We start from the raw sequence: 24,247 nt of genomic DNA on the forward strand, positions 1-24,247 counted from the left end.
GGCTATCCATATACTTTGCCTCAAAATCCCAACCGTTCCTCCGCTCCTGGCGTTGAAAACGAACGGCTGATTGGTATAACATGGCGACTGCTGCGGCCGGAAGCTTTTACTGAGACAGGACCTTTTGAACTTCTTTCACTGGCGCAAAAGGCCTTCAATTGACCATCAGAGCTCTGTCCTGATGTACGATTATGCGCTGGTGTATGTGGCTGTCTGCTTCTGACCCCCTCCAAACAAGTTCTAACAAGTGCCTCTGCCACAATAGTCATGTTGTTCACACAATCCCCCTTGCGATAGCCTTGTCTATTGCCCTAGGACCTCTGTTGACACGACGGGATATCTACAAGATATGCTTCCTTCAACTTGTCGCCGTCACATATACAATTCCTTGGTGGGTGTAGGATCGACGACTTCTGTTCTTCAGAGATGCTGACTGGCCAAGGGACTCATACCTGATTAGAACCAGGATCTGGAGTATGTCATTTCTATTCTTATATCCCTGTTGGTTTCTGACATAATACTAACTTGTGCTAGCATATCCGCAACACGTTGTTATAGGGCCGACTCTGTTTGATATTCCTGCCGAAGAGGTCTTCTTCTTTAGCATCCAGACTTACATCGTAGGCATCCCCCCTGTTTGTGAGCAGTCAAGATCGCTAATTTTGAACAGTCAACTTGTCTCCAGATACTCCTCAGCAAGCCGGTGCTCACTGCAATTTATTTGCATAATGAAGCCGACTCACTGGACCCTGTTGGCAAGTCTCTCTTGCCCTGGAAGCGAGCAGGTCAGCTCGTTTTTAGCTTGGGTTTGGTGGTTCCAATCCTGCTCCGAGAAAGCAATGCCGAAGGCCATTACATGCGACTGATCCTGATTTGGGCTTGCCCGGTAATGTTGATGCTTTGGACATTTGCCTACCAGCTACTTCTCACGGTGCCATGGACTACAACCTGGTTACCTATCGCCGCATCGACTTTATATCTGTGGATCGTCGATACATTGGCTCTCCGCCGAGGCACCTGGAGTATCGAATCAGGCACAAAGCTCGGCATTCAGGTCTGGCCTCATTTGGAACTAGAAGAAGCCGTCTTCTTCCTTCTGACAAATACCCTTATAGTGTGGGGGGCGACTGCGTTTGACAACGCCGTGGCTATTCTCGACTCCTTTCCGGGGAATTTCCCCACGGTCCCCGGCATCCCTCCTCCGACCTTGATGTTCAAAGCTCTATTTCTGGCCACTTCAAAATATGACACTGCGCGTCTCCACGGCTTGCGAAATGCACACACAGTTCTTGCTAAGAAAAGCCGATCATTCTACCTGGCCTCGGGAGTCTTTGTGGGTCGTCTGAGAATCGACCTGATACTCCTCTACGCGTTTTGCAGAGTGGCTGATGATCTGATTGACGACGCGCCTTCTGCAACTGAGGCAAGTAAATGGGTGCAATATTTTACCAATTTCCTTGATGTTGCGTACTCACCGAAAAGGGACGAGAACCGGTTACAGCAGGCTCTAGACCCATTCCCACCCAAGGCACGGTCTATCTTACGACTTCTTCCCACGGACAAATTGCCGTCGGCGCCGCTCTACTCGCTTCTAGATGGCTTCCGGATCGACCAGAAATTCTTTGATGCAGAATCTAGGCGCAATCCTCCCATTGCCACTTTTGCTGACCTTGAACGTTATGCAAGCTGTGTCGCGGGTACGGTCGGTGAACTCTGTTTGAACCTTGTCTATTATCATGACCCCGATCAAGGAACACAGACAGATACAAGACAACAGTGCCTCACTGCTGGTGCGAAAATGGGCCGAGCCCTGCAATACATCAACATTGTCCGAGATGTCAAGACAGACGCCGATGCCGGACGATGCTACATTCCTAGCGAGTGGCTTGATAATTCAACGCAGGGTTTAGCCGTATCTCGAGCCGACCAAATTGCGCTCCATAGAAGGACAGTCTTGGACGTTGCATTCGCCATCTACGCTGAGAATAGAGATGCAATCGAGGCGCTGCCCTATTATGCGCGAGGTGGCATCCGTGTCGCGGTCGAGAGCTACATGGAAATTGGCAGGGTGATGCGCGAGCGAATGCAGCAGGGCAGGCCTTTAGATTTTGCTGGTGGTGGCAAGAAGGGACGTTCTAGCGTCCCCAAGCCGAGGAGGATATGGGTTGGATGGAAGACAATGATGGGGAGGAGGGGTGCTGTGTGATAGAGGGGCTTTACTTGATCACTTCAACCTTCAATCTTCATAGCTGTGTGTGGTTGCGAGTCTCGCTCTGGCCCTATTCGGAGGTCTGGCCAAGGGACCGTTTGGCTGCACCTAGCGTGCGGGGCCTGCGCGTCGACATCAGAGCCAGATCTTCCCATTATCTTGGACATTGCAAACTCCCCTGCGTTAATCCATTACCAATTTCTTCGTGACTACAGCCGTGACCTGCTCACTAGTTAGATAAGATCGCAGACGCCAATAGAGCTGATTCCGTGCTCAGGATGGACTATGGACCGAACCCGCCCGGAAATATTCACATGCATGTGTCTTGAATCCAAAGTCATGTTGTCATTGACTCTGACGGCCTCGTGCCGACAGAGGATACAACATGTCTTTCTAACAGGCCTCTACTTGTCTCTAGATCTCTGAATATTCATATCAGTTGTGACGAACAAGTGCTGGGATATGGACAAGCCCAAGAGCGTTATCATCGTAGGTGAGCTTTTTCTGAGACTGGATTTTGTTGTCGGCCTTGGTTCATTTTGCTGATCCCGAGACAACATAATACAGGCGCTGGTGCCGGCGGTATTTCCAGCGCAGCCAGGCTTGCCAAAGCTGGGTTCCGGGTGACCGTGCTCGAAAAGAACGACTACACCGGCGGACGCTGCAGCCTGATACACGATGGCGGCGGCCACCGCTTCGACCAAGGCCCGTCTCTCCTCCTCCTGCCCGACCTGTTCGCGGAAGCCTTCGCCGACCTAGATACATCCCTCGAGGCCGAAGGGGTCGAGTTGCTCAAGTGCGAGCCCAACTATAACGTCTGGTTCGGCGACGGGGAGTGCATCGAGCTGTCCACGGACGTGGCGCGGATGAAGAAAACAATCGAGCGGTGGGAAGGCAAAGAAGGCTTCGAGAGATACCTCGCCTGGATGAAGGAGGCTCACGTCCACTACGAGGCCAGCGTCGTCCATGTGCTGCGGAAGAACTTCTCTACCATCTGGGCAATGGCCCGTCCGAGCTTCCTGCCCTACCTCATGGCGCTCCACCCGTTCGAAAGCATCTGGAACCGGGCGGCGCGCTATTTTCTGACGGAGCGGCTGAGGAGAGCCTTCACTTTCGGGAGCATGTACATGGGCATGAGTCCCTTTGAAGCCCCCGGCACCTATAGCCTTCTCCAGTATACGGAACTGGCTGAAGGCATATGGTCAGTGTCCAGTGACAGAACCATGATTATAAACTTGCGCACTAACGAGAGAAAAGGTATCCCAGGGGCGGGTTCCATCGAGTCTTGGATGCTTTGGTCAAAGCTGGACAACGTCTCGGGGTCGAGTACAGACTGTCGACACCCGTTGCCCGAGTAAACGTGGACGGATATTCTCAACGTGCGACGGGCGTCACACTGGCCTCTGGAGAGGTCGTGAACGCCGATATTGTCTTGGTCAATGCTGATCTCGTCTATGCTTACAACGAATTGTTACCTCCTTCTCGGCAAGCTACAACAATATCGAAGAAACCGGCTTCTTGCTCCAGCATCTCATTCTACTGTAAGTTCCCCACTTCGCAACTCTTTCACATCGAGCTAAGTTGTCCAGGGTCAATGGACAAGATGGTCCCTGAACTCCACACACACAACGTCTTCCTCGCCGACGACTACCAAGACAGCTTCGACGACATCTTCAAGCGACAGCAAATTCCCAAAGAACCTTCATTTTACGTCAACGTGCCTTCACGGGTCGACCCGAGTGCCGCCCCTCAAGACCGAGACAGCGTGGTGGTGCTTGTCCCATGTGGTCACCTACTGGAGGGCGAGGCTGATCGAGGGCTAAACCCCCACAGCGCACAAGATTGGCGGGCCATGGTTGCGAAAGCTCGGCATGCAGTCTTTGAGACGATTCGTCTCCGGACGGGGGCAGACCTTCAATCTCATGTCGCTCACGAGATAGTCAATACGCCGAGCACGTGGAAAGACAGATTCAATCTAGATAGGGGAGCCATTCTTGGATTGAGCCATTCATTCTTCAACGTGTTGAGCTTCAGACCAGGCACGAAGCATACGACAATAGCTGGCGTGTATTTCGTTGGAGCCAGCACTCACCCGGGCACGGGTGTGCCCATTGTTCTCGCTGGTAGCAAGATCACCACTGAACAAATCCTTGATGACCTTGGTATGGTCAAGCCATGGTCTCCAGGAAACCACAAGAGAAGGGTTGTGAGTGAACTGGATAAACTGGGAACGCGTCCCCTGGATCTCGTGCACAGTCTTCTTGGTCTGTTACTTGTGGTGTTGGTGATGCTTGTGCTCTTGATGAAATGATAATATGTCTGAAGAACTTGGTCGGTGATAGACGTCAGCGAAAAGGTGAACATACAAAACACTAGTTTTTCCATTTCCTTCAACCATTCTCAAGTTCTAGTTCCTTCGTATCCATTCACTTGTCAAGGTCTTCTTTCTGCAGCCTCGCGTCATCGTGGCGGCTCTTCTGTTCAGCCACGGAACGCAAAACGGCAAGAAGGACCCATCCCACTTAGCCGTACCTGGCAGCTCTGCCGCATTGGACATTGCGGATAATCCTCCGGAATGACTTGGTGTGCTGTCAGCACTCCTATGACATCATCGCTCTGGTACCACTGCTGCTTTCATCCACTCACATCACCTCACACAAGGATCCTGGCGGTGGGCGTCGATCATCAAGGAATCACCGGAGGATTCCATCGAATCATTGGCGTCAGGGCAGCTCTAAGTCTCCCAAACGTTTTTGCGGTAGAGCCTTGCTCCCAGCATTTCCGACACAAAATACCTCTGACTAAACCTCTACAGGATGGCTGGTTCACAAGGCGACCTTTCTCGTCTGAGGTAGTGAGATGGCCTTGCCAAAAGCCCCTTGTCCTTTTTCTGTCGACGTCTCACCATGGACCACCAATGCCGGATGAGCCTAATGCCAGCTGTCTTCGCAATTTTCTCCGGTTCGCCACAGGATTGGAAGTCCGACCTCCTGATCGAGTCCAGTCCCAGCTCCCATCCCAAGTCAAGGCGGTCTGCACTAGCCATCAGCCTGCATTTGCTCCCAAAGGGTCGAAGCCGACGACATCCGAGCGCGAAATGGTTTGTCGGAGTCGTCGAATGACTGTCACGGTAGCCTCAACAAATCTCAGACCACCACGACTGCAGGCCCGGGTGTCTGGGCTAACCTGCGCTGACCACGGCGTCCACTCATTGTTGAACGCGATGTTGCCGATGCCAACAGAAAGATGAGCTAATGCGTGGGTCGCTTGGTGACAGTCACCTGTTTGGGACATGAAAACAAAGAGCCTACCAGAGACATCCCAGAGCCTTGCAGCCCAAGGGGCAGATGACCCTCCCCAGATGAGGAAATCTTGTAGCGCAGCTTACTTGATACGTTCTGCCAGAAGATTCCCTCGCTGCCCGGCTCCTACGGCAGCGTCAAGTCCATGGAGAAACTCTCGAGGAATCGCCGGGAATGCTTGTTTTCAACAATGCAGCATGCCGTTTCTGTTGACTGAGGGAAGCGAATGGACGTCACGTTGCTCCATCCGTGAGAGTCCGTATCTCAAAGGCACAAAGACCTTGATCTATTAAACCCCTCTTTCACCCCGAGATAACACGTCTATCCTCACTTCAACCAGCACAGTCAAGACATCAGAGGCCAATAGTCCTTTCGCAAAGTCAGTCCCAGCACTTTTTGATCGAAGCCACGACAACCTCCCGCACCAATTACTTTCTTCAAGATGGGTAACGGCGTCTTCCGACACAATGGTTTCACCAACACGGTGACTACCAACAACCACATCACCTCCCGTGGTAGTGATTGGTACTGGACTGTCTGTGCGGTCATGACTGTCTCGACCCTCGCCTTCATGGCCCTGTCCTTCTTCAAGCAGCGATCTCAGCGCCTGTTTTACTACCTCGCTGCGGGCCTCACCCTGGTCCCGGCCATTTCGTACTTCTGCATGGGATCCAACTTGGGCTGGACTGCCATCTTGGTTGAATGGGTTCGCAGCGACCCCAAGGTTCACGGCGACATGCGCCAGATCTTCTATGTCCGCTATATCGATTACTTCATCACCATTCCTATCTTGTTCACCTTGTTGTTGTTGAGCTGCGGTCTCCCCACCTCGACCCTCCTGTACACCCTGCTCATGGGCGAGGTCTGGGTCATCATGGCTCTTGTTGGCGCCCTTGTCCACAGCGAATACAAGTGGGGTATGTATTCAAGCGGGATTCGGTATTGGTTACTCAGTCGCTGATTCTGCATGTCGACAGGTTTCTTCACCTTCGGAGCTGTTGCGCTGTTCTTCGTCGGTTTCGCCATCATCTACGAGGGACGTGCCTATGCCCGCACTCTCGGACAAGACATCCTCCGTGTCTACACCGTCTGCTCCGCCTGGGTCGTTTCCCTCTGGATCGTCTACCCCATCATCTGGGGTGTCTCAGAGGGTGGTAACGTCATCGCTCCCGACTCTGAGGCTGTCTCTTATGGTGTCTTGGATATCCTGATCAAGCGTAAGTCGTTCACTTGTCAATTACTCCTTGACAGATGCTGACGATGCCTGCCAATAGCTGTCACCGCTGCTTTCCTCATCTGGGGCATGCGCAATGTCGATATGGAGCGTCTGGGCATCCACATCCGCGATGTCAACTCCGCCCCCAGCGCTGCTGCTCACTCGGAGAAGGCTGCTGAGGCTGCTGCCGCCGGCGAGGGTGTCGCTCCCGCCCCTGCTCCCGAAGCCAGCGCCGTGTAAAGGGCCGATCATCACGCAGTATCAGGCCCAATCTTCGATATATTCGACGGACAACTTACCGGCTTTGCCTGAATGCGGCCACTAGGGGTTTCTCAACCCCTCTCAACTTTCAAGCCAAGAGGTCCATGCGAAGTACTTTTTTTGCTGGACTTCCAACACGATACCCAACCCTACCAACCAACCAAACCCGGTAATGCGACATGTCATTCGTTACACAAAATGGACAAAGGAGATTTTCTTTTACGACCAAGTCACTATCAAACACTAATTCACGGAGTCGAAGGATGCGGAAAGAAGGGAGAGGGGAGAAGGGGGCAAAGTGTCTGATTTATCACGTCGCGACGATACCCAAGATACCATGTACAAGCAGCTCGGCCGCCATTGGGGGGTTAATTAACCTTACGAGTACGAGTAGTATAGTACTTATTTTGACGTACTAATAATATCGATGTCATTAGCAATGTCAATGTCAATGTCAATAGAGATTTCATGGTCATACCACAAAGTTAGTCTACACTTGCACCTTGTCTGATTTGGAAGTTTCGTCTACAAAGGAGCTACTTATGATCACTCGGTACAGACAAGAACTGGCAGAAGTACGGTGCAGTAGTACTGAGTCGAGTCCCTCCATCAGTTACCTATGTACTTAGCTACAAGGAGGGTGCATAGATATGTAGATGTTTGACACCTCGTGACCTGCGTGCCTTTCTACATTCATACCCTCCAACTGGATACCTAGTACCTAGCGAGCTGTGTAGGTACTGGTGATACTCTTACCCAAGTCGTTAGTCATACAAATACTCGTTCGAGTCGATAACTTGGTTTAGTCTAAATCCCGGTCTACTTGTAAGGCCGGGCACTTACTTTTATCAAATTCCATCCGATGGAAAGAAAAGAGAAGAGAAGGAAGGAAAAAAAAATAATTCCCTCATCAATGATCCATGGCTGCTTGTTCTTTCGTGAGTGAGTCGTGGTGGTGTGGGTTGGTTGGGACTTGGTAAAAGAAAGGCCCGGGAGGCCCACACCACCTATTCTGTCCCATCGAACCAGTCAGGTTTTGTCGTCAACCACCATCAGGCTGCGAGGGTCGGGTATGCTCGGCAAGAAAACAATTACTATGAGTAAGAGTGAGATACCTCCTCCGGGCTGGGCTCGAAAATTCTGCAGGCGGGCCAAGAAAGAGACAGAGAGAGAGCGACGCACACAAACAAGAATCGGCGCGACTGCGACTTCGTCAAGGAGGACTCGATACTCGATACTCAAAAGAGTTAAAATGACGCGGTATCGAGTACTTTTCCCCAGAGAAAGCTTTTTCCCAGCCAGCGTGCCAGGTCCACCATAGACATTAATCACTCGCGCCCGCGCAAGTAGGTATACCGACCAAGAGTCAAGACCCTACCAAGTACGAGGTACAGCGCGCCGAGAACACTAATAATCTTTTACTCCAAACTCTTCACTCCCCTTATCATTTGTGTGGATACGAATTGCCTCTGGAGGGCTTGGGTCCAAGCTGTCGCAGAGTGGACACCCAAGTTACTTGTGAGGTAGTGGAGCACATAGTAAAAACACTTTTTTCCTCGCTTCACGTCTTGCTTAGCCCATTCAGTCTTAGCACAAAGGCTCTCGGAGATTTTTTTCTGCAAAGACTCGGTACATGTGCTTGATGTGTACTCGGTAAGAGTATGAGGTGCAGTATCAAGTCCCGCGTCGTGTGGGAGCAATCGTAAAAGGAGAATTTCGACTTCATGGTTGTTAAGAGAAAGTCAGCACCTGTGGATGGTCACTATGATCGATCCCTTTAGAGTTAGTCACCAATACCTCTGGAAGGCGATTTCCTCAACAGGGCGCGGTGGAAAGAAGAAGCCAGGCAGTACACGAGCAGCTTCGCAGGAGTTTGGGCAGTGTGCACGAGCATGTTCCCCCAAGGATCGAGTCAAAGTAAAATGACTTCCTTGGAGGGACGTTTGCCCCAGAAGGAAGGACGGAAAGAGGCCTATCTCGCTTTCAATCGATAGTTCGTCGCTGAGATACACAATCAAGGACAAACCACACCGTCTTTGACGCCATCTGTTGACGATCCGGAGAAGCTTTCACCGTAGCTTACCGTGTCATTGACCGTGTTCCCGCACAGGTCGAGGTTGTGGAAAGACCGTTGTCGATGAAATCCTACCCCAGAGCAGACGAGATTTGCTACCATATTGTTCTGCAGATCATCTTCGTGTGTCTCCATAAAGTATTGCAGCATTCGATATTAGTATGGGGTTATCCAAAACCGCATTCAGTCTTGAGGGTGTGTTCACTGGATCCAACTCCACCTTCTGAAGTTGTAGGTACGAGTAATAGTACGGAGAAGGTACTCGTATGTCAGCAGGCCTTCGTCTTCAACGACTTGCGAAAAAACAGTCAATCTTGAGCAGACGCTTGCCGTAGACGAAGGAAATGGCCAAGGATGGCCCAGGGTTCTCCACGATCTCGAGAACGGTAAGGGCGGAGAGCCACTGATATCGGTCTCGCACCGTCGAGATTGGGGCCCGTTTGCACAGAAGTCTTGCTCATTGCGACAATAGTGGTACACCCAGCGGCCATCAACCCCCGCCCTCTTGCTGAGAAGTCTTCGTCAATGTACCTCGTAGGTCTGGGATGCACACCGTAAGCGAAGTTAGCATCTGGTTTCTGCTTGGAGAAAGAAAATCAGCCTGGTCATGGTCACAGCAACACACAGTCGCCAAACCGGCCGCCTTGTGCACACCGCAAATCTCAAGCTGCTCTTACCACGACCAACCATAAACCGTCATCGGTAGTCGTCCGGAGGGTTGCAGATGAGGTCGTGTAATCTGAGGCGGCAAGAGGCCCTGGTAGCTCGTCGTGAAGACGGTTCCTGGCAAGTTGGCAACACCAGCGGTAGGTCAAACACAGGTAAAGCACTCTGGCCAGCTCCAGATTAAATTGCACAGTTCCCGTTGGCGGCTACAGATGGGGAAAAGGGTAGTCGACCAGAAGAAACCGCGTCAATTCGGTGCAGGGCCGAACCGACAGTAGCCAAAGCCGCAGCCAGTGAGAGGCCTCGTAGGTCGTGAACTGACCTGATAACGTTGATGTCAGGGGCGTGGGAAAGAGACAAGAGGGCGAATGGGCGACAGAGCGCATTGTGGATGTCCAGGTCGCTGTTTCATCATTTCCTTCGCAGATGGAGCGACTCTCTTGCTGGGTTGGCGCAGGCAAGCAGCAGATGGGCTGCTTTAAAACGAATCTAACCTGACGCTGGTGCTACCCTTAGGCGGTCCTTTAGAGGCTCTTAGTGGGGGCCTCGGGAAATTTGGCATGACTAGCATTGGCTGGCAGCTGCATGCAGTGGAGGACAGGCCCGCAATGGGTCCGTAGTCGCCCAGGCACAAGCCCAGGAACCAAGCTTGGCGCGCCCAGGTACAACCACTCAGGGGTTGCAGTTTCATCTGTTGTCAACCTTTGTATCCACCACTCTATCCTCTTATCCACCGCTTCTCCACGATCGTCGAAGCCTCATCCCAACTCAAATCAGCCAGACAACCACTCAAAGTTTGCTGAGCTGTCTCTGTTGACACCAGCGCTTTACTCTAACTCGGCCCACGACCGCGACGCAATTTTACCCGATTTTTTGCGATGCTCCCGCTGCCACGCCAGCGCAACCCCATGCCCTCGCCCAGCCCATCAGATATGCTTTTGGCCGCCACATATACTCGTCTTCTTCCCTGCTCGTCTCCATATGTCGCACCTCTCTTTCTTCCCCCAGTGCGAGAATCCAGGATAGCATATTGCTGTCGTCCGAGCATCTGAGCTCCCTCTCAGTTCCTATCACGCTCACTCACCTCCCCTCGAGCAGCGCTCGCTCAGCTCGCCTTGCGCGATATCATTCTAGGACGAGAACAGCACATTGACCGACCACGGCAGGTCACCACACACTCACTGAGACTTACCACGACACTCGAGATCAGACTCCGATAATCGGAAGTCACTCCAGCGCATTGAGAAATAAATCACTGCCCTACACACGAGACCTCAATACGATACTCAAAGCAAGATGCGCATCAGCTCAGCCGTCGCAGCAGTTGCGCTGTTGCTAGCGCCAGCAGCTCTTGCTGATCTACCGCCTGGAGACTGGTCGGGGGAGACTACTGTCACAATTACGCAGTCGCTCTCAACCACTCTTACCGTTACCAAATATCTGACATATGCGAATGCTACAACGACGAGCAGTTCCAGCAGCTACACTGTCAGACCGACAGGCTGGAATGTCACTTCCACTACCACAACCGGGGCAAGTACCGTCAATATTCCGACCTTGACTGCTCCAGCTAGCTCAACATCCGGCATCTCACCGCCCATTGCAAGTGCAACTGGCGCAGCGAGCGCTCAAGAAATCAATCTAGCAGTGGCCGCTATGGCGGGCGCCGCTGCCCTCCTGTTGGGCTCATTATAGCCACAGTCTTTTGATATCTATCAACATGTCGAGCATGATGCGGCATCCTGTTGATACTTTCTTTTCCTCATGTTTTGACTGAGTCAACCTTTTACGTTGCGAGCACCAGCATGCTCGCTTTCGCTTGTCTGGATAACAACAATTTCATCTCTGAGAGTGTTTGAAGCACATTGCGGAGGACCGATTATCGAAATCTTTGATTGTACCGCAGCCGGTACTTTCACGAATTAACCTATGTGTTGAAGTTGCAAATTGGGAGATTACGCTACCCACGCCCGGGGCGCAGATGAGTCGGACCGTCAGCCGTTGTGCAGGACTGTGGTTTCAAGCATGAGTGGTTGGGCAAATGAAGGCTCTGTTTACCAAGTGGATGAAGACCGGGGCGAAATGGTTCTTGGGATAGGGGATGCAATTGGGGGAAGGGGGCAGGTCTACGATGATGACAGACACGATGTGAAGTGCAAGTCCCACACCTTTTCGAAAACATGCAGGACAGTCGCGGTCTCCTTTTTACGAGATGGTGGTGAACTCGTCTGGGAAGCTTTTTGGCCCACCGCTGCATCTGTACAGATAGCCAGTTCGCGCATTCTTGTAATTGAACTTAGAAACGTTACAGAACACAGCTGGTCTCGCTACGTCTTGGGAAGCGTGATTATCTTGCTCGATTCTGATATTAATTTGTTCCTTTTTCCGAGTTTGGCGATGGAAAGGGGAGGGGGGAAGGAGGATGCACGAGGCACGAAACATGATGTCGGCTACGTTCATCTCCCGTGATCGACAAGCGCGCAAGACAACCGCCATGCCTCGCGCAGATCTCTACTCGGGGTACTCGGTTCTTGTTCAATCAAAACCACCGCGTTGACTACTTGTACGAGTACGAGGTAGAGTAGACATCCGGGCCACGCGACGGAGGTGGGGGTCTGTTTGTACATATGAGTACAAGACATACGTGGCTTGTCAGTGTTGTTGCTGTCTGTCTGCCAGTCGAGTCAATTACTTACTTGACATGATCGACGTCCTCTTGTACTCAGTACTGTTCGCGCTGTACCGAGTAATAGTGGTTCTAATATGTCAATTTGGGTAGGGTCGTCGTGTAAGTGGGGAGCGATATTAATGGGGAGGTGGCTTGCTCTAGGTACGATAGATGGAGGAGGGGGATGTAGGTAGAAGATTGGCGATTATTACTGTGGTCACTACTCGGGTTACTGTGATCATGATGTGGGTGGCACGGGTGGATAATCATGGTGGACTGGTGGCTGTGTGGTGCCCGTCATCCCGGACGCGTCCTCGATCCTTGAGCCTCCGGATACATACCTTCCTCATCCCATCAGTCGGTGAGTCGTAGCTGAGGTAAAAGACCATCGACACGAGGTTTTAGTCAAATAAATTTCGACACTGCCCTTCAATGTTCGAGTTGAGACAAATGTTTACACGGCGCGCATTCTCATTCAGACCTGTCGAATGTCTTCTGGGTTTGCGGCTATTGGTGCCCTGCATTCGCTAGGCGGAACAACATACCTACAAAACTTGCAAGTCTATCAACGTTCTCGGGGATAGATATTCATGAGTCTCTCTGCCCATCCACGATACCTCTAACAAGTGTGCCGGGATTTGAACCATATGCCGCGTACAAAACTGCAAATGCTGGATCAAAGGTTTTCCGAAGTGCTCGAGTCGCTGAGCCTGGATCTGTCTCTGTCTCGAGCGAACTACCGAGCAGACTTCAGTCTCCGTCCAGTAGTTAAAACAAGTACCGAGTAGTCTCTGGGATACCTGCCATGAAGTATTTGTACCACGTGACCAGGCGTTTTCACCTCACACCCAGTTAGGTAGGTTTGTCGCTATCATTGGTTCGCTCTCTTTAGCGAGACCTCGGGCCCCTCCATCAAGCTCAAGCAAGACATGTGAGTTCCTTCCCAAAACGCGTCTTGCCCTGACGCGCTCTTTGGGTCTTTCAACAACTCCACGTGGTCACTCCCTTGTGTCTTTCCCACCAACGTCAACGAAACCTGGCAGCTTGTATCTACGGTCTTTGCCGGTCATCTTCTGCGTCATCACCAGAGCTGTCTTGAAGATCCTCTTTGGTACCACAAAAGACTTCTTGCTCTGCTAGACGTCTCTCGCTGGACGACCCACTGTGCTGCGAGCATTCTCTGCGAAAACGCGATTCTCCACGAATGGACGAACCCGAACTCCCTCCTCTTTCGTGGTCCACTCGGGCAACAGTACCACACGCTCCCTCTCGCCTCGCACCACCTCTCTCACGAAAGCGAACTCATTCCGACCGGGAAGACGAGCCAGCTATCTCTAGCGATCCCGCTCTGTTCTCCAGCGATGAGACAGCACCTGGCGCCGAAAACTATGCTTTAGGCAAGAGGAAGAAGCGTACATTCAAGGGGTCGTGGTGGGATTGTCACCCAGCTGAGCCTGGAACCAGAGAGGGTCTGAGGGAAAGACGCCAATTTAAGAGAAATTTCGACTCGGGAATCTTCATGGGCAGTGAGAGTGACGATCTTCTCTCAAGTGATGCGATCACGATAGAAGAGGAGTTTTTGAGAGACCAGCGAGAAGATAAAGACAACAGTGAACAGACCGAGCCGTTCTCGTCCTGGCCAGCGCAAAGTGAGCCAAACAACCTGAGAAGAAAGCTCGCTCCCGGAATTATGGTTGAGATTCTTAAGGAGCACGAAGAGGTTTGCAAGATTATCCGGCAGTGTCTCGACCATGGAAAAGAGAATGTGGACTTGTCGTAAGGGGCCCAGGTCGGCAGAGCGAAAGAAACAGTGGTGCTGATAAACAGTTAGATCCATGTCTCTGTCGACTTTACCCGCCGATATCACGTCACTCCAGACACTCAGCAAACAAGATGAGCTAACTCCGGGCATGCTGCACATTGGCACTAACCTTGAACCCCAATTACGACTGTTTTTGGGCAACAACTCCTTTACAAAAGTGCCAAGTCCTATTTTCACCCTTCACAACCTGCGCGTCTTATCTCTCCGCAACAACGGTCTCACCTATATCCCAAGTGCGATAGGGGAGTTGATCAATCTCCAGTCTCTAAACATTGCAGGAAATCAGCTGTCAGAGCTGCCCACAGAGATTCTTGACCTAGCCACTGAACACAAGTTGCGAGAGCTGAGGATAAACCCAAACCCATGGTACATGGCTGATGGAGCGACGGTCGCCGAGCCTCTTGACAGGCTAATCCTATGGCCGGGGCCATATCTATCATTTCGCAGGACCCATTATCACATCGTTGCAAAGAGCAATCATTGGCCACCAGACTTCCCCCAGATCCCGACACTCACTGAACTAGCTCTTCGCCAATTGTCCAGATACGACCCCTTGGGCGACATAGACTTTATCGCCTACATGCCACCGAATACCCCTGAAACTGTGTTGAACCAGCTTCAACAGCTCCAAAAGCAACCCCAACGTCGGTGTACTGCGTGCAAAAAGGTCATTGTGTTGGCACGGGAAGAATGGCTGGAGTATTGGAATATTGAGTGTGGTGACGCGAATGATGAGAGGAGGTCCCGGTATCCGGACTTTTCGCGGACTAGTGAACTGACACCCTTTCGAAGGCTACGGTGCTGGGATTGCTCCAAAAGCTCAAGACTGAGCGATGCGGCTTGGGATGAGAAGTCGTAATCCTTTCTCCAGGTTCTTTTCGCACCAAAGCTGTCTTTGTGTGCCAAAACTTGAAGCATTCTGCGCGCTTGTAAAATGGATATGGACCTACAGGGATGAAGGTCTCTATGGACAGTTTACCTTGGGCCGGACAAGGCCAGGTGAGCAGGCACGGCTGGGGGAGCGAACAGTCTTTCACACGCATGTTTGGGCAATATTTGGCTTGGTCACGTGGCAGACTCTTTGCTACAGGGGACCAAGGACCAAATCCTGGGTGGGCTATCACCTATGGACTCTATCGCGTCCGGTGGCATTCTCCGAGGTCCTTTGGATTGTGCTCTTGGGGGATGGGCTGATCCGCAGAGAGGGATGAGAAGGCGAAAAGCATAGGAAGAGAACAGGATCCAGAGCAAAGACACGAACAAAACTCGCTTGTTTAATGCCTAGTGGTACTCATTCTTCCTCTCTGTAAAGTTGGTGGTTTTTTGTCTGGATTTGGGCGAGATTGGAGACAATGTGAGAAAGAGAGAGAAAGGAAGGAAGGAGGGACGCAGAGCGGAAAGAAGAGAGAATGAGTATGCGGCACGGCGTTTGGCATATGGCATATGGCACAGCGTGGACATCAACGAAAAAAATCCATCGGAGATAGATAGTTCGCTGAAAAGGGGGGATTGCTGGATACTTTCTTCTTCGTTGCTCTTTCCTCTGCTCACCTGCCAAAGACTAGATGAGATGAGACGAGATGAGACGAAATGCAAATGCAAATGCAACGCAGCGCAACGCAATGAGATTAGGATCGTATGAGGGCTTCTTCACTTTTTCCCTTGCTTCGCCATATCACCAGCAAGCCACTGACTAACTGCATTAGTACATACGGTGTAGACGCAAGCAAAAATCCATCCATCCATCCGTGTTCCGGGGAAGAAAGCTTCTGCGTGAGACGTCTTTGCCAGGCACGCTTGATTTTGACGCTACGTAGTAGGTTGTCTCCTTCATGATCCGGGTCGGTAGGTGAAGAGCAATAGCAATGTCAATGTTATCCCCATCGCATCAAATATCTCTAGGTCGACTGATTTATTTGCTTTGCTTGCTGTGAGATCTCGTCCGTCGTCGTCTCTCCTCTGTTCTCATTTCTGACCGTCGCCGTGCCCGTAAGCCTGGTTCCGAAATGGGTTTTTGTCGCCGTAGGCGTGGTCGACCATCTTGCAGTCGGCGATGATCCGCCGCTCAATCTCGGCCTTCCAGTTATCCGTGGTGCACCTTTTCCGCTCCGCCAAGTGCTTCGCCGTGTCTCCTGGGTTGGTGCTCAGGCTCTCTCGCGACTTTGGGTCGTCAAAGTAGATGTCTTCGATCCGGGAATCGAGCTCGCCGGCGGCGGCACTGGCACATTTGCTGTCCCCAAGGTCGATCCTGCCAGACATGGGCGAGGGCGATTTGGGGGATCGGACGAGCGCTGCCTTGACCTTCTTGATCGGAGAAATTCTCTCCTTGGAATGGGACATCTTTTTCGGCTGTTGGTATTGGTGGAGCCAAGAAATTGTTCCAGCAAGTCGCAGGACAAATTCAAAAGGGTTTTCAGGCTCAAGGTGACGATTCGAATGGCAGTGATAGTGACAGTGACAGATGGTGATTCATATCTCGTGCATCACCAGGTCGTCAAGTATGGATCTCACCGAATCTTGACCGGTGGTGAATCCGTCCCAAGCACAAACTGAAGTGACGAGTCCCTGATTCCGTTGACCCGTGGGGCGGTTTAACGTGCTGCTGAAGACCAGCTTGAAATATGACAGGCTTTGAAGAGCAAGTCTCGATGGCTAGTGGTCGACAATGTGACGATCCTGCGAAATATAAGTGAGGCCTGTCCCCGCCGTCTTGCGGGATGGGATTGTCAGGCTGAGTGGCTCGAGACCGCGAGACAAGCTGTGGGCGAGAAGGAAAATGGGTGATGGTCTTTGGGAAGCAAGAGTCAGGGAGGTGGTCAGTCAAGTGAGGGTGGAAGGAGATGCTGCTCCAACACACTCATGAAGTCGTCAACATATGCTCATGAGCACTGGTTCCAAACACCAGTACTCTCGTCGTTCAGCAATATTGCCATTACCTCGGTATCGATCCTGTCGACTCCAGGTATACAGGCCATGATGCGTTGTCATAGACCTAAATGTTGTGGAACATGTCACAAGCATGCTGGGTTGACAAGTTGAAGCCCAGGTGCGATTATCACATCTGCCAGAAAGACCACATTAGTGCTCGAAATGGTATTCAAGCTGTCTGCATTCGTTGACCGACGCGGTCTATGGGTATCTCGAATCGTAACATCGTAATGTTAAGGAAAGCCATGGGTCCAGGTACGACGGTACAAACTCAGCGTTCGAAAAAGCCACCGTCACTCATATCATCATCCTGGTCACTGTCCAGATCCGCTGGATCAATGATGCCATCGTCATCGAGCCAGGACGGCTTCATCTCCTGCAGTTGGTTTCCATGTGCCCTGCGCATTTCAGCCTCTTGCTTTCCACCAATTGCAGCCAGCTCCTTTTGAAGTTGCTTGTCGGTGGTCAGCTTGCCATCGCGTAGCGCTTCCAATTTGGCCTCCCCTTCGTCCATCAGCTTCTCGACCTCGTACCACATTGGTGGTTTAGCACCGGATGCAGATCGGACGACATTGCTCAGTTGATCGGCGAGTTGGAGGATCTCATTTCGCTGATCTGCGTCATATGTCGCCATCTCTGTCTTATTGATTTTTGGTCTATCCTGCCTTTCTTTTTTGCCCTCCTGAACAAACAGGCTGATGTACTTCTCTCCCAACGGTGCGTACTTGGTGTAATTAATGTCCACCTCGGCAATGTGAATCAGTTTCTTAAGTTCGGTGTTGTAAGCTTGTTCATGGCTCTGTTCAGAGTCTCTTTGCCTCAACAACTGCTTCAGTGCTCTTTCCGCCTTCTTTCGCTCCATGAAGCGGACAAAATGGTAGCGTTGTAAGTTCTTCCGAGCATTCTGGGTGAGTAGTGCTTTTCTTTGGTCAAAGAGCAAAGCAGCTAGTTCACGCTCCTTCTCTTGTCGCACGGTACCAGGCAGGTCTTGTTGTGAGGTCAACAACCGGCGCAGAGAGTGTATCCTGGTTGAGGGATTTGTGGATCGTTCATGTTTTGTTTTCGAGACCGCAGACCGGACGGGGGGTAGATTGGGTGGATGACGTCGTGGGGAGGTCTGTCTGGGGTTGCTGCGACGTTGCGTCTCACCGATTCGATCTTGTCGTGGGCGAAAGGCATCAAACTGAGCACGGTCTGGTCTGTAGTAAGACCCAGCCGACGGGCGTGGAGGTCGCTGTTTCCCCATGATCCAGATTCAGCATCTCAGAAGCAGCTTGTCTTCGCCATTTCAGTATCAGGGTGCCGAATCATCAAGAGTTGCAGGTTATATTGAAACGGGAAAATCGTGTTTGTGGCAGAGAGTGAATTAATTTCCTCAGCAAAAAGTTCTGCCGCTCTTCACCGCCTTGAGGATCGCGTGCCTGGGCTTTAATTCGATCTAAACCCTTTTAGGCAAGTGATTCGACTACATGAATCGTACCTTTTAGAGCAACCCAAACAACCACCACCATGCACTCTGAACACCTAAAACATTCCCACGAATCGAAACGAGACTCTTTCTGAAGCTGATACAATGGGTAGATAGGCCTTGAAGGCGGAAGCCTACGCCGTCAACAACGACGAGATGGAAGCCGCCATCCGCTTCTCCCAGAACTCATTCCCTGCAAACCCGCAGAGATTTTTGTACGTCGATGTCGTTGGGAGATCCTTCAAATTGTGCAACGTCACAAAACAGAGCAAAAGAGTCTTCGAATATGAAGCCATTCATACTACGACCAAAGTCCCAGCATTTCGGGCCTTTGACTGGCATCCCGTCAATGAGGATCTGGTTGTTGTCGGTCAAGCGGGAGGAGAGGCCACTCTTTTGAATATCGCCGAGGGTCAGCAGGACTCCTTGTCTTTTCAAGTGAGGAGTCAGCGCTTGTGCAATGCCGTGGCCCTCAACAGTCAAAATTTTCTGGCCGCAGGGCTGGACAAAGTGAGGACTGATTTTTGTCTCAATATATGGGATTTCAACCAGGGGCTACCTACAGCAGGATCAACGGGCTTTTCCAAGAATCATTCAGAACCCCTTCATAAGCTGGCAAGCGGGGAGCCCATCACTAGTTTGAAGTTCTTTCAGGACGACCCTTCACTCTTGGTAGCTGGGGTCAAAGGTCAATTTGTCAGATTGTATGATTTGCGAGAGCCGTCCATCGGAAATGGGTTGCAATTTGCTACCCGGTGTGTCCATAACCTGGCTATCGACTGGCTTGATCAGAACTACTTTGCTTCTTGCTATCCATCAAACGACCCATCGATCTGTGTTTGGGACCGGAGAATGATCACCCGCCTCAACACGCCACAATTGGGCTTCACCGGAGGGTCTCATAGTGAGAATCGCCAACCCGAGCTGTCACTAGAGCTAAAGAGCGTCGTCGAAAGTCCAGGGACAGTTTGGAGCGTGAGATTTTCCAAAGCTGAGCGAGGGTGCTTGGGCGTTCTCTCCAGTACTGGACATCTGAAAGTCTATAAATTGGGCAAAGATTTCTCTTCACAGACCTACAGGGTCGAAAATGACGGACGCCAGGATCTCTCATGGGAGACCAGCACACCTCAGGAGATCTTTCTCGAGCGAGCTCAAGACCTCGAGAGGCCATATGCAAGTGCCGCTGCTCCCAAGAACGAGAAATCCAGGATTGTGTCCTTTGACTTCACGACAGCCACAACCAATATGAGGCAATCCAAGATCTTGACACTTGACGGACGTGGCGAGGTCAAGCTCATATACCCCAGCCCTCCTCCAGGCCCGTCGCCCCTCTGCTCAGCTGGGTATCTATGCAAAGGCAGTCATTTTATCGAACGGTTAACCACTTCCACTCCTGAACCAGGAACTGCAATCGACCAAGTCCGTCGTCGGGCTCAGCCCCGGAACATTCTCAGACAGAACTTTAAGCAATCACGACAGAACAGGACAATTGCGGAAACTAAACGAATGTCGAGTCTTGATGATCAGGCATGGCACGCCGACTTAGGTTTCTACGAAAGGGATGTGCCATTACCAGACCTTGTGACATTGACCTCAATTCAACGGTTGCGGTGCGAAGCAGGCTATCTTCTCAACCCCTCCAAAAATAAGGCCATTGTCTCAGACTCCCACTGGCTACAATCATTCTGGGCTTGGGTGGAACGAGCTGCGAAAATATCGAGAAATGGCAACATGGCACACGACAATTTCGATCTTTCTTACATCGGCGTTTATGGTCTCTGGATGGAAGACATCGATCCCAAGCATCGAATGCTCGGTCAAAGCCCTAACAAACTCGGCAAAACTATTGAGAATCTGGTGCACCGTTTGAATATACCTGGCATCAGCAAAACGACAACCGAATACACCGCCAACAGGCAGCTCTGCCTCTATTCAGCCGGCTTAGCCTGGTCCTCTGACGAGCTCAAGTCGATCGTCAAACGGCTGGTGACGAAAAATCAGCATACAAAGGCGGCAGCCTTAGCTCTATTTGCGGTGGACCGCAAGTTGGCGTACAAGGCACTCCGCGATAAGACTGCCAATCAGTCCCACAAAATGCTCGCCATGGCAATCGCCGGTTCATTCAAGAAAGCCCGAAATGAAGACACTGGAGCAAGTAGTCCGGGAGAGTCGGACGCCCAGGATGATTGGGCTGACACGATTTCATCCCTTGCCGACGAGTTGACGGATCCCTATGCGCGAGCGATCCTAGCATATGTCAAAACTGGGGATTGGTCAAATGTAGTTGCCGAAGAATCCCTTCCTCTCAAATACCGCGTTTGCATTGCTTTGCGACACTACGACGATTCGAGACTGACAAAGTACATCTCTGATACCACCAAGGAAGCATTGGCTGCAGGAGACATTGAAGGTGTTGTGCTGACAGGCACAGCAACGCAGGCCGCTTTCGACCTCATGAGCGGCTACGTTCAGCGCTTTGGTGATTTACAAACGGCGGTATTGGCACTTTGCTCGACCATTCCACGATACTTGGATGACGAGACAGTGCTTCGTAAGTTCGATGGCTGGAAAGATGCTTACAGGCACATGATGAACAGTTGGAATCTGAAGTTTGACCGAGTGCGGTTCGATATAGCCTGCCATAATGCCGCTAGAGATGAGGGGGGAAGACCACTGATACCCCCAGCAAAACAGCAAGTACGTCTCGTCTGCGGCTTTTGCGCACAGAGCATTGCACATTTGGCGGGTGCTGATGGCGAAAGTGTGTCCGGCCACAAGGTTATGGATACAGCTCGGCACCCGCTGACCAAGGAGAAGGCTGCAGCTGTTGGTATAGTGTGTCCCAAGTGCGAACGACATTTGCCACGTTGTGGTGTTTGCGACCTCTGGCTTGGAGAGCCTGATGGATCCTATCTGCCGTGGTCCGGATCGCAATTACCATCGAAGCATGATGCCGGCAAGGCCAGTCTTGATCTCAGTTCCAGCATTGCGGGGAGTGTGCAGACAACATTGGGACCTGACACCACCCTGGGACCAAACATCAAGGGCAGCTCGCCTCGACAGAAAAACTCGGTCCCAGTGAACTCCAAGGTTTCAACGAGTGAGTCGTCGACAAAGACGACCGTCCCTACTTCCCCGGCACCCAGCAAGACAGTGGATTCAGTTCCCGACATTATGGTGGCAGCGCCAGAAGGTTCAGGCCACGGGCAAGGGCCTGATGGCGAGATGAAGAAGGTAGAGGCCGCGCGGAAATGGGATAGCGCCATGTCTCGATTCACGGTGATGTGTCTGAAGTGTTCTCATGGGTGTCACGCTGCACATGCACGAATGTGGTTCGAAAGGCATCGTGTGTGTCCGGTTCCGGACTGTCCGTGTCTCTGCAATGAGTGAGGTATACACTGCTGACACTCACCCAACAACCGTGGTTATGAGAGAGGTCATGGAGGAAGCCAAGACTCTTATACCAACACAACCATCTAAGCCTCATCTTGCACCAGAAGGCTATATGCTGCTGGCAAGATGTTCTACTTGCAGGACCAGATGAGTGGGGACCAGGTCGAGACTGGCGTCTCTTTCCGCTCCACCAGCATCAGAAAACAGCCGTTGAGTCGCTCATCTCGTTGACAGCGTCAGGCCTGCCATCTTATGTCACGTGTATCGCCTTGGCTCTGCTTCAGCCCAATTCGGAACGGCGCAACAAGCTCCAGCATATAAAAAACTTTCTCCACCACCAAAGACCAGGACTAATCATCCAGCACTTCGATCTTGACCTACACTCTTGACAGCATCTCAGAACGCGTCTATAATGATGGCCACCCGCACCAGAATCTCAATGAATGCCGCATCGGCCAGGAATGGAGTGGGATACTTCTTCGCCATCGTCTTTGTGGCCCTTTCTCTCCTTGCCGTGTACATGCTCCGTATAGCAACCATCATGTCGGGTGTGACCGACAAAATGGAATATATCACCACAAACAGCCAGTTCACGGAACACTCGTTGGAACTACGCACCATGTACACCGGGATCGCACCTCTGGACAAAGGTCTCTCGTTACTGGTGGCGGCTTTTATGAATGGCGCGGCCGGATGGGACAGGGGGTTCCTCATGTTCATGATGTATTTCCTGTTCTCTTTCTTCCCTATTGTAGCCATCTGGGCGATCGAGAGTTGCAGGGAGAGGAACGGGCTTGCTCTGACGAGATTGTGAGTTTTCCTTTCTTCTGCCTTTTCTCCAACCATTCATTTTTCTGGTGCTGGGTTGAAGTTGAACCCACAATAACTAACAGAGATGAAAACCACAGTACCAGTATTTATGCGCTATTCTACCAAACGGTTGGGGGCGCCATCATCATCCCGATCTACTACCTGGCATACCTTTACGACACATCCTCAAATCAATACTGGGCCAAGTTACGACGTGTCCCATTGCCATATGCTAAAGCACTGCCTCCTGCGGTGATAATTGGATATCTGATCCCCACGGTCCTGATGTTCCTGCCTTACTCGACGGCGCACAACCTGTGGACGACCCAGACCATGGTGGCTTTCTGGCAGCCATGTCCCTGGTACGTCAACGCCCTGCTCTGGCTGTTGCCGACATTTTATTCAGGCCGCCACGCCGCCTCTCAGCCTTCAAACGCTCAAGCCCACCAAGCCACTCAGCCGAAACCAGACCACGCTTCCGGGCACGACGACGTCAAATATCTCAATCGGGTCTACCTGGTCTCGTTCGCCGTCGCTGCATTGTCGCACGTCGCCGTCGCTGTCACGTGCCTCGTATCCTCGGACCCAGAGCATTCCTTCCAACACATGTTTTTGCCTCCGTCATCATCGACATCATCCTCGTCGACGACGGCGGAGTCGGACCCAAAACAACTCTCGTTGGTCCAGGGCATGCATGCCATCTTCCAAGCAGACTACTGGATCATCTTTGCGGCTTCCCTGGTCTGGGCGTACCTGGCAATCTGGGACTTGAAACGCCTAGGGCTGACGAGAGATGTCAATCTCGCCACGGCGTTCCTGGCGATGCTGCTGGGTTGTTTGCTCGTGGGCCCTGCCGCGACGGTCACTATGGTCTGGTGGTGGAGGGAGGGCGTCTTGGTCGCAGCGGAGCATGCGTAGTATTCCTAGCTAGGTAGGTAGGTTTAAACATACTTGTAGCCAAATGAGGAAGGCTGCGGAGCGGAGCTTCCCATGAGAAAGAAAAGGCCGAAATGACTAGTTGTCTCACATTGACAACATGATAACCTTGTTGGAAGGCGGTATGCTATAGAATGAGAATCATCGTCTGTCTGTCTGCTTATCTGCATCGAAATCGAAATGCTTCAGCGGCTTTAAGCCTTCTCGTCCCCAACCAATAAAATAGATGTTGTCATTCTTCTCGTTTCTTCTGTTGCCTTTTACCTGCAGCTATCCCCGGCCTATTACCAATGCTTTACTCCTGCTTCCCATGTGTAGGTTGGTATGTAGAAGAATGAAGGAAGTATGTGGCTCAGCTGGCAATGTCACACGTGACTAAGACGTCCGTGAATGGGGTCATGGCTTGGGGCATCGTATTGCGTATTCGCATTCGGCGCAGTTTCAGACGGCGCCGCCTGAAATGTATGATGCAACGACTCATACCAAGACTCAGG

The 24,247-nt window shown here is 51.7% G+C and overlaps 8 protein-coding genes across 8 annotated transcripts; 6 read left to right on the forward strand and 2 right to left on the reverse strand.

Moving 5' to 3' along the window:
• Nucleotides 1-889: 889 nt before the first annotated feature.
• On the forward strand, nt 890-2,206 carry AYO21_10280 (hypothetical protein; the record flags this gene model as incomplete). Its single annotated transcript, XM_022660202.1, has 1 exon — nt 890-2,206. One exon carries the CDS (start codon nt 890-892, stop codon nt 2,204-2,206), a length of 1,317 nt encoding a protein of 438 aa, XP_022507493.1.
• A 465-nt stretch (nt 2,207-2,671) lies between these two features.
• AYO21_10281 (hypothetical protein) lies at nt 2,672-4,520 on the forward strand (the record flags this gene model as incomplete). Its single annotated transcript, XM_022660203.1, has 4 exons — nt 2,672-2,702; nt 2,777-3,410; nt 3,467-3,750; nt 3,799-4,520. 4 exons carry the CDS (start codon nt 2,672-2,674, stop codon nt 4,518-4,520), a joined length of 1,671 nt encoding a protein of 556 aa, XP_022507494.1.
• A 1,433-nt stretch (nt 4,521-5,953) lies between these two features.
• Nucleotides 5,954-6,967, forward strand: AYO21_10282 (hypothetical protein; the record flags this gene model as incomplete). Its single annotated transcript, XM_022660204.1, has 3 exons — nt 5,954-6,428; nt 6,489-6,728; nt 6,786-6,967. The coding sequence occupies 3 exons, from the start codon at nt 5,954-5,956 to the stop codon at nt 6,965-6,967; spliced, it is 897 nt and encodes a 298-aa protein (XP_022507495.1).
• Nucleotides 6,968-11,024: 4,057 nt separating this feature from the next.
• Nucleotides 11,025-11,423, forward strand: AYO21_10283 (hypothetical protein; the record flags this gene model as incomplete). Its single annotated transcript, XM_022660205.1, has 1 exon — nt 11,025-11,423. The coding sequence occupies one exon, from the start codon at nt 11,025-11,027 to the stop codon at nt 11,421-11,423; it is 399 nt and encodes a 132-aa protein (XP_022507496.1).
• A 2,177-nt stretch (nt 11,424-13,600) lies between these two features.
• AYO21_10284 (hypothetical protein) lies at nt 13,601-15,077 on the forward strand (the record flags this gene model as incomplete). The annotated part of the gene is made up of 2 exons (XM_022660206.1): nt 13,601-14,172; nt 14,228-15,077. 2 exons carry the CDS (start codon nt 13,601-13,603, stop codon nt 15,075-15,077), a joined length of 1,422 nt encoding a protein of 473 aa, XP_022507497.1.
• Nucleotides 15,078-16,183: 1,106 nt separating this feature from the next.
• On the reverse strand, nt 16,184-16,558 carry AYO21_10285 (hypothetical protein; the record flags this gene model as incomplete). Its single annotated transcript, XM_022660207.1, has 1 exon — nt 16,184-16,558. The coding sequence occupies one exon, from the start codon at nt 16,556-16,558 to the stop codon at nt 16,184-16,186; it is 375 nt and encodes a 124-aa protein (XP_022507498.1).
• An 859-nt stretch (nt 16,559-17,417) lies between these two features.
• On the reverse strand, nt 17,418-18,392 carry AYO21_10286 (hypothetical protein; the record flags this gene model as incomplete). The annotated part of the gene is made up of 1 exon (XM_022660208.1): nt 17,418-18,392. The coding sequence occupies one exon, from the start codon at nt 18,390-18,392 to the stop codon at nt 17,418-17,420; it is 975 nt and encodes a 324-aa protein (XP_022507499.1).
• Nucleotides 18,393-18,770: 378 nt separating this feature from the next.
• On the forward strand, nt 18,771-23,735 carry AYO21_10287 (hypothetical protein; the record flags this gene model as incomplete). The annotated part of the gene is made up of 3 exons (XM_022660209.1): nt 18,771-21,893; nt 22,408-22,817; nt 22,922-23,735. 3 exons carry the CDS (start codon nt 18,771-18,773, stop codon nt 23,733-23,735), a joined length of 4,347 nt encoding a protein of 1,448 aa, XP_022507500.1.
• Between the last annotated feature and the right edge of the window lie 512 nt (nt 23,736-24,247).

The sequence above is a fragment of the Fonsecaea monophora genome, assembly GCF_001642475.1.
Source record: "Fonsecaea monophora strain CBS 269.37 chromosome Unknown Scaff115, whole genome shotgun sequence".
Taxonomy (NCBI): Eukaryota; Fungi; Ascomycota; class Eurotiomycetes; order Chaetothyriales; family Herpotrichiellaceae; genus Fonsecaea; species Fonsecaea monophora.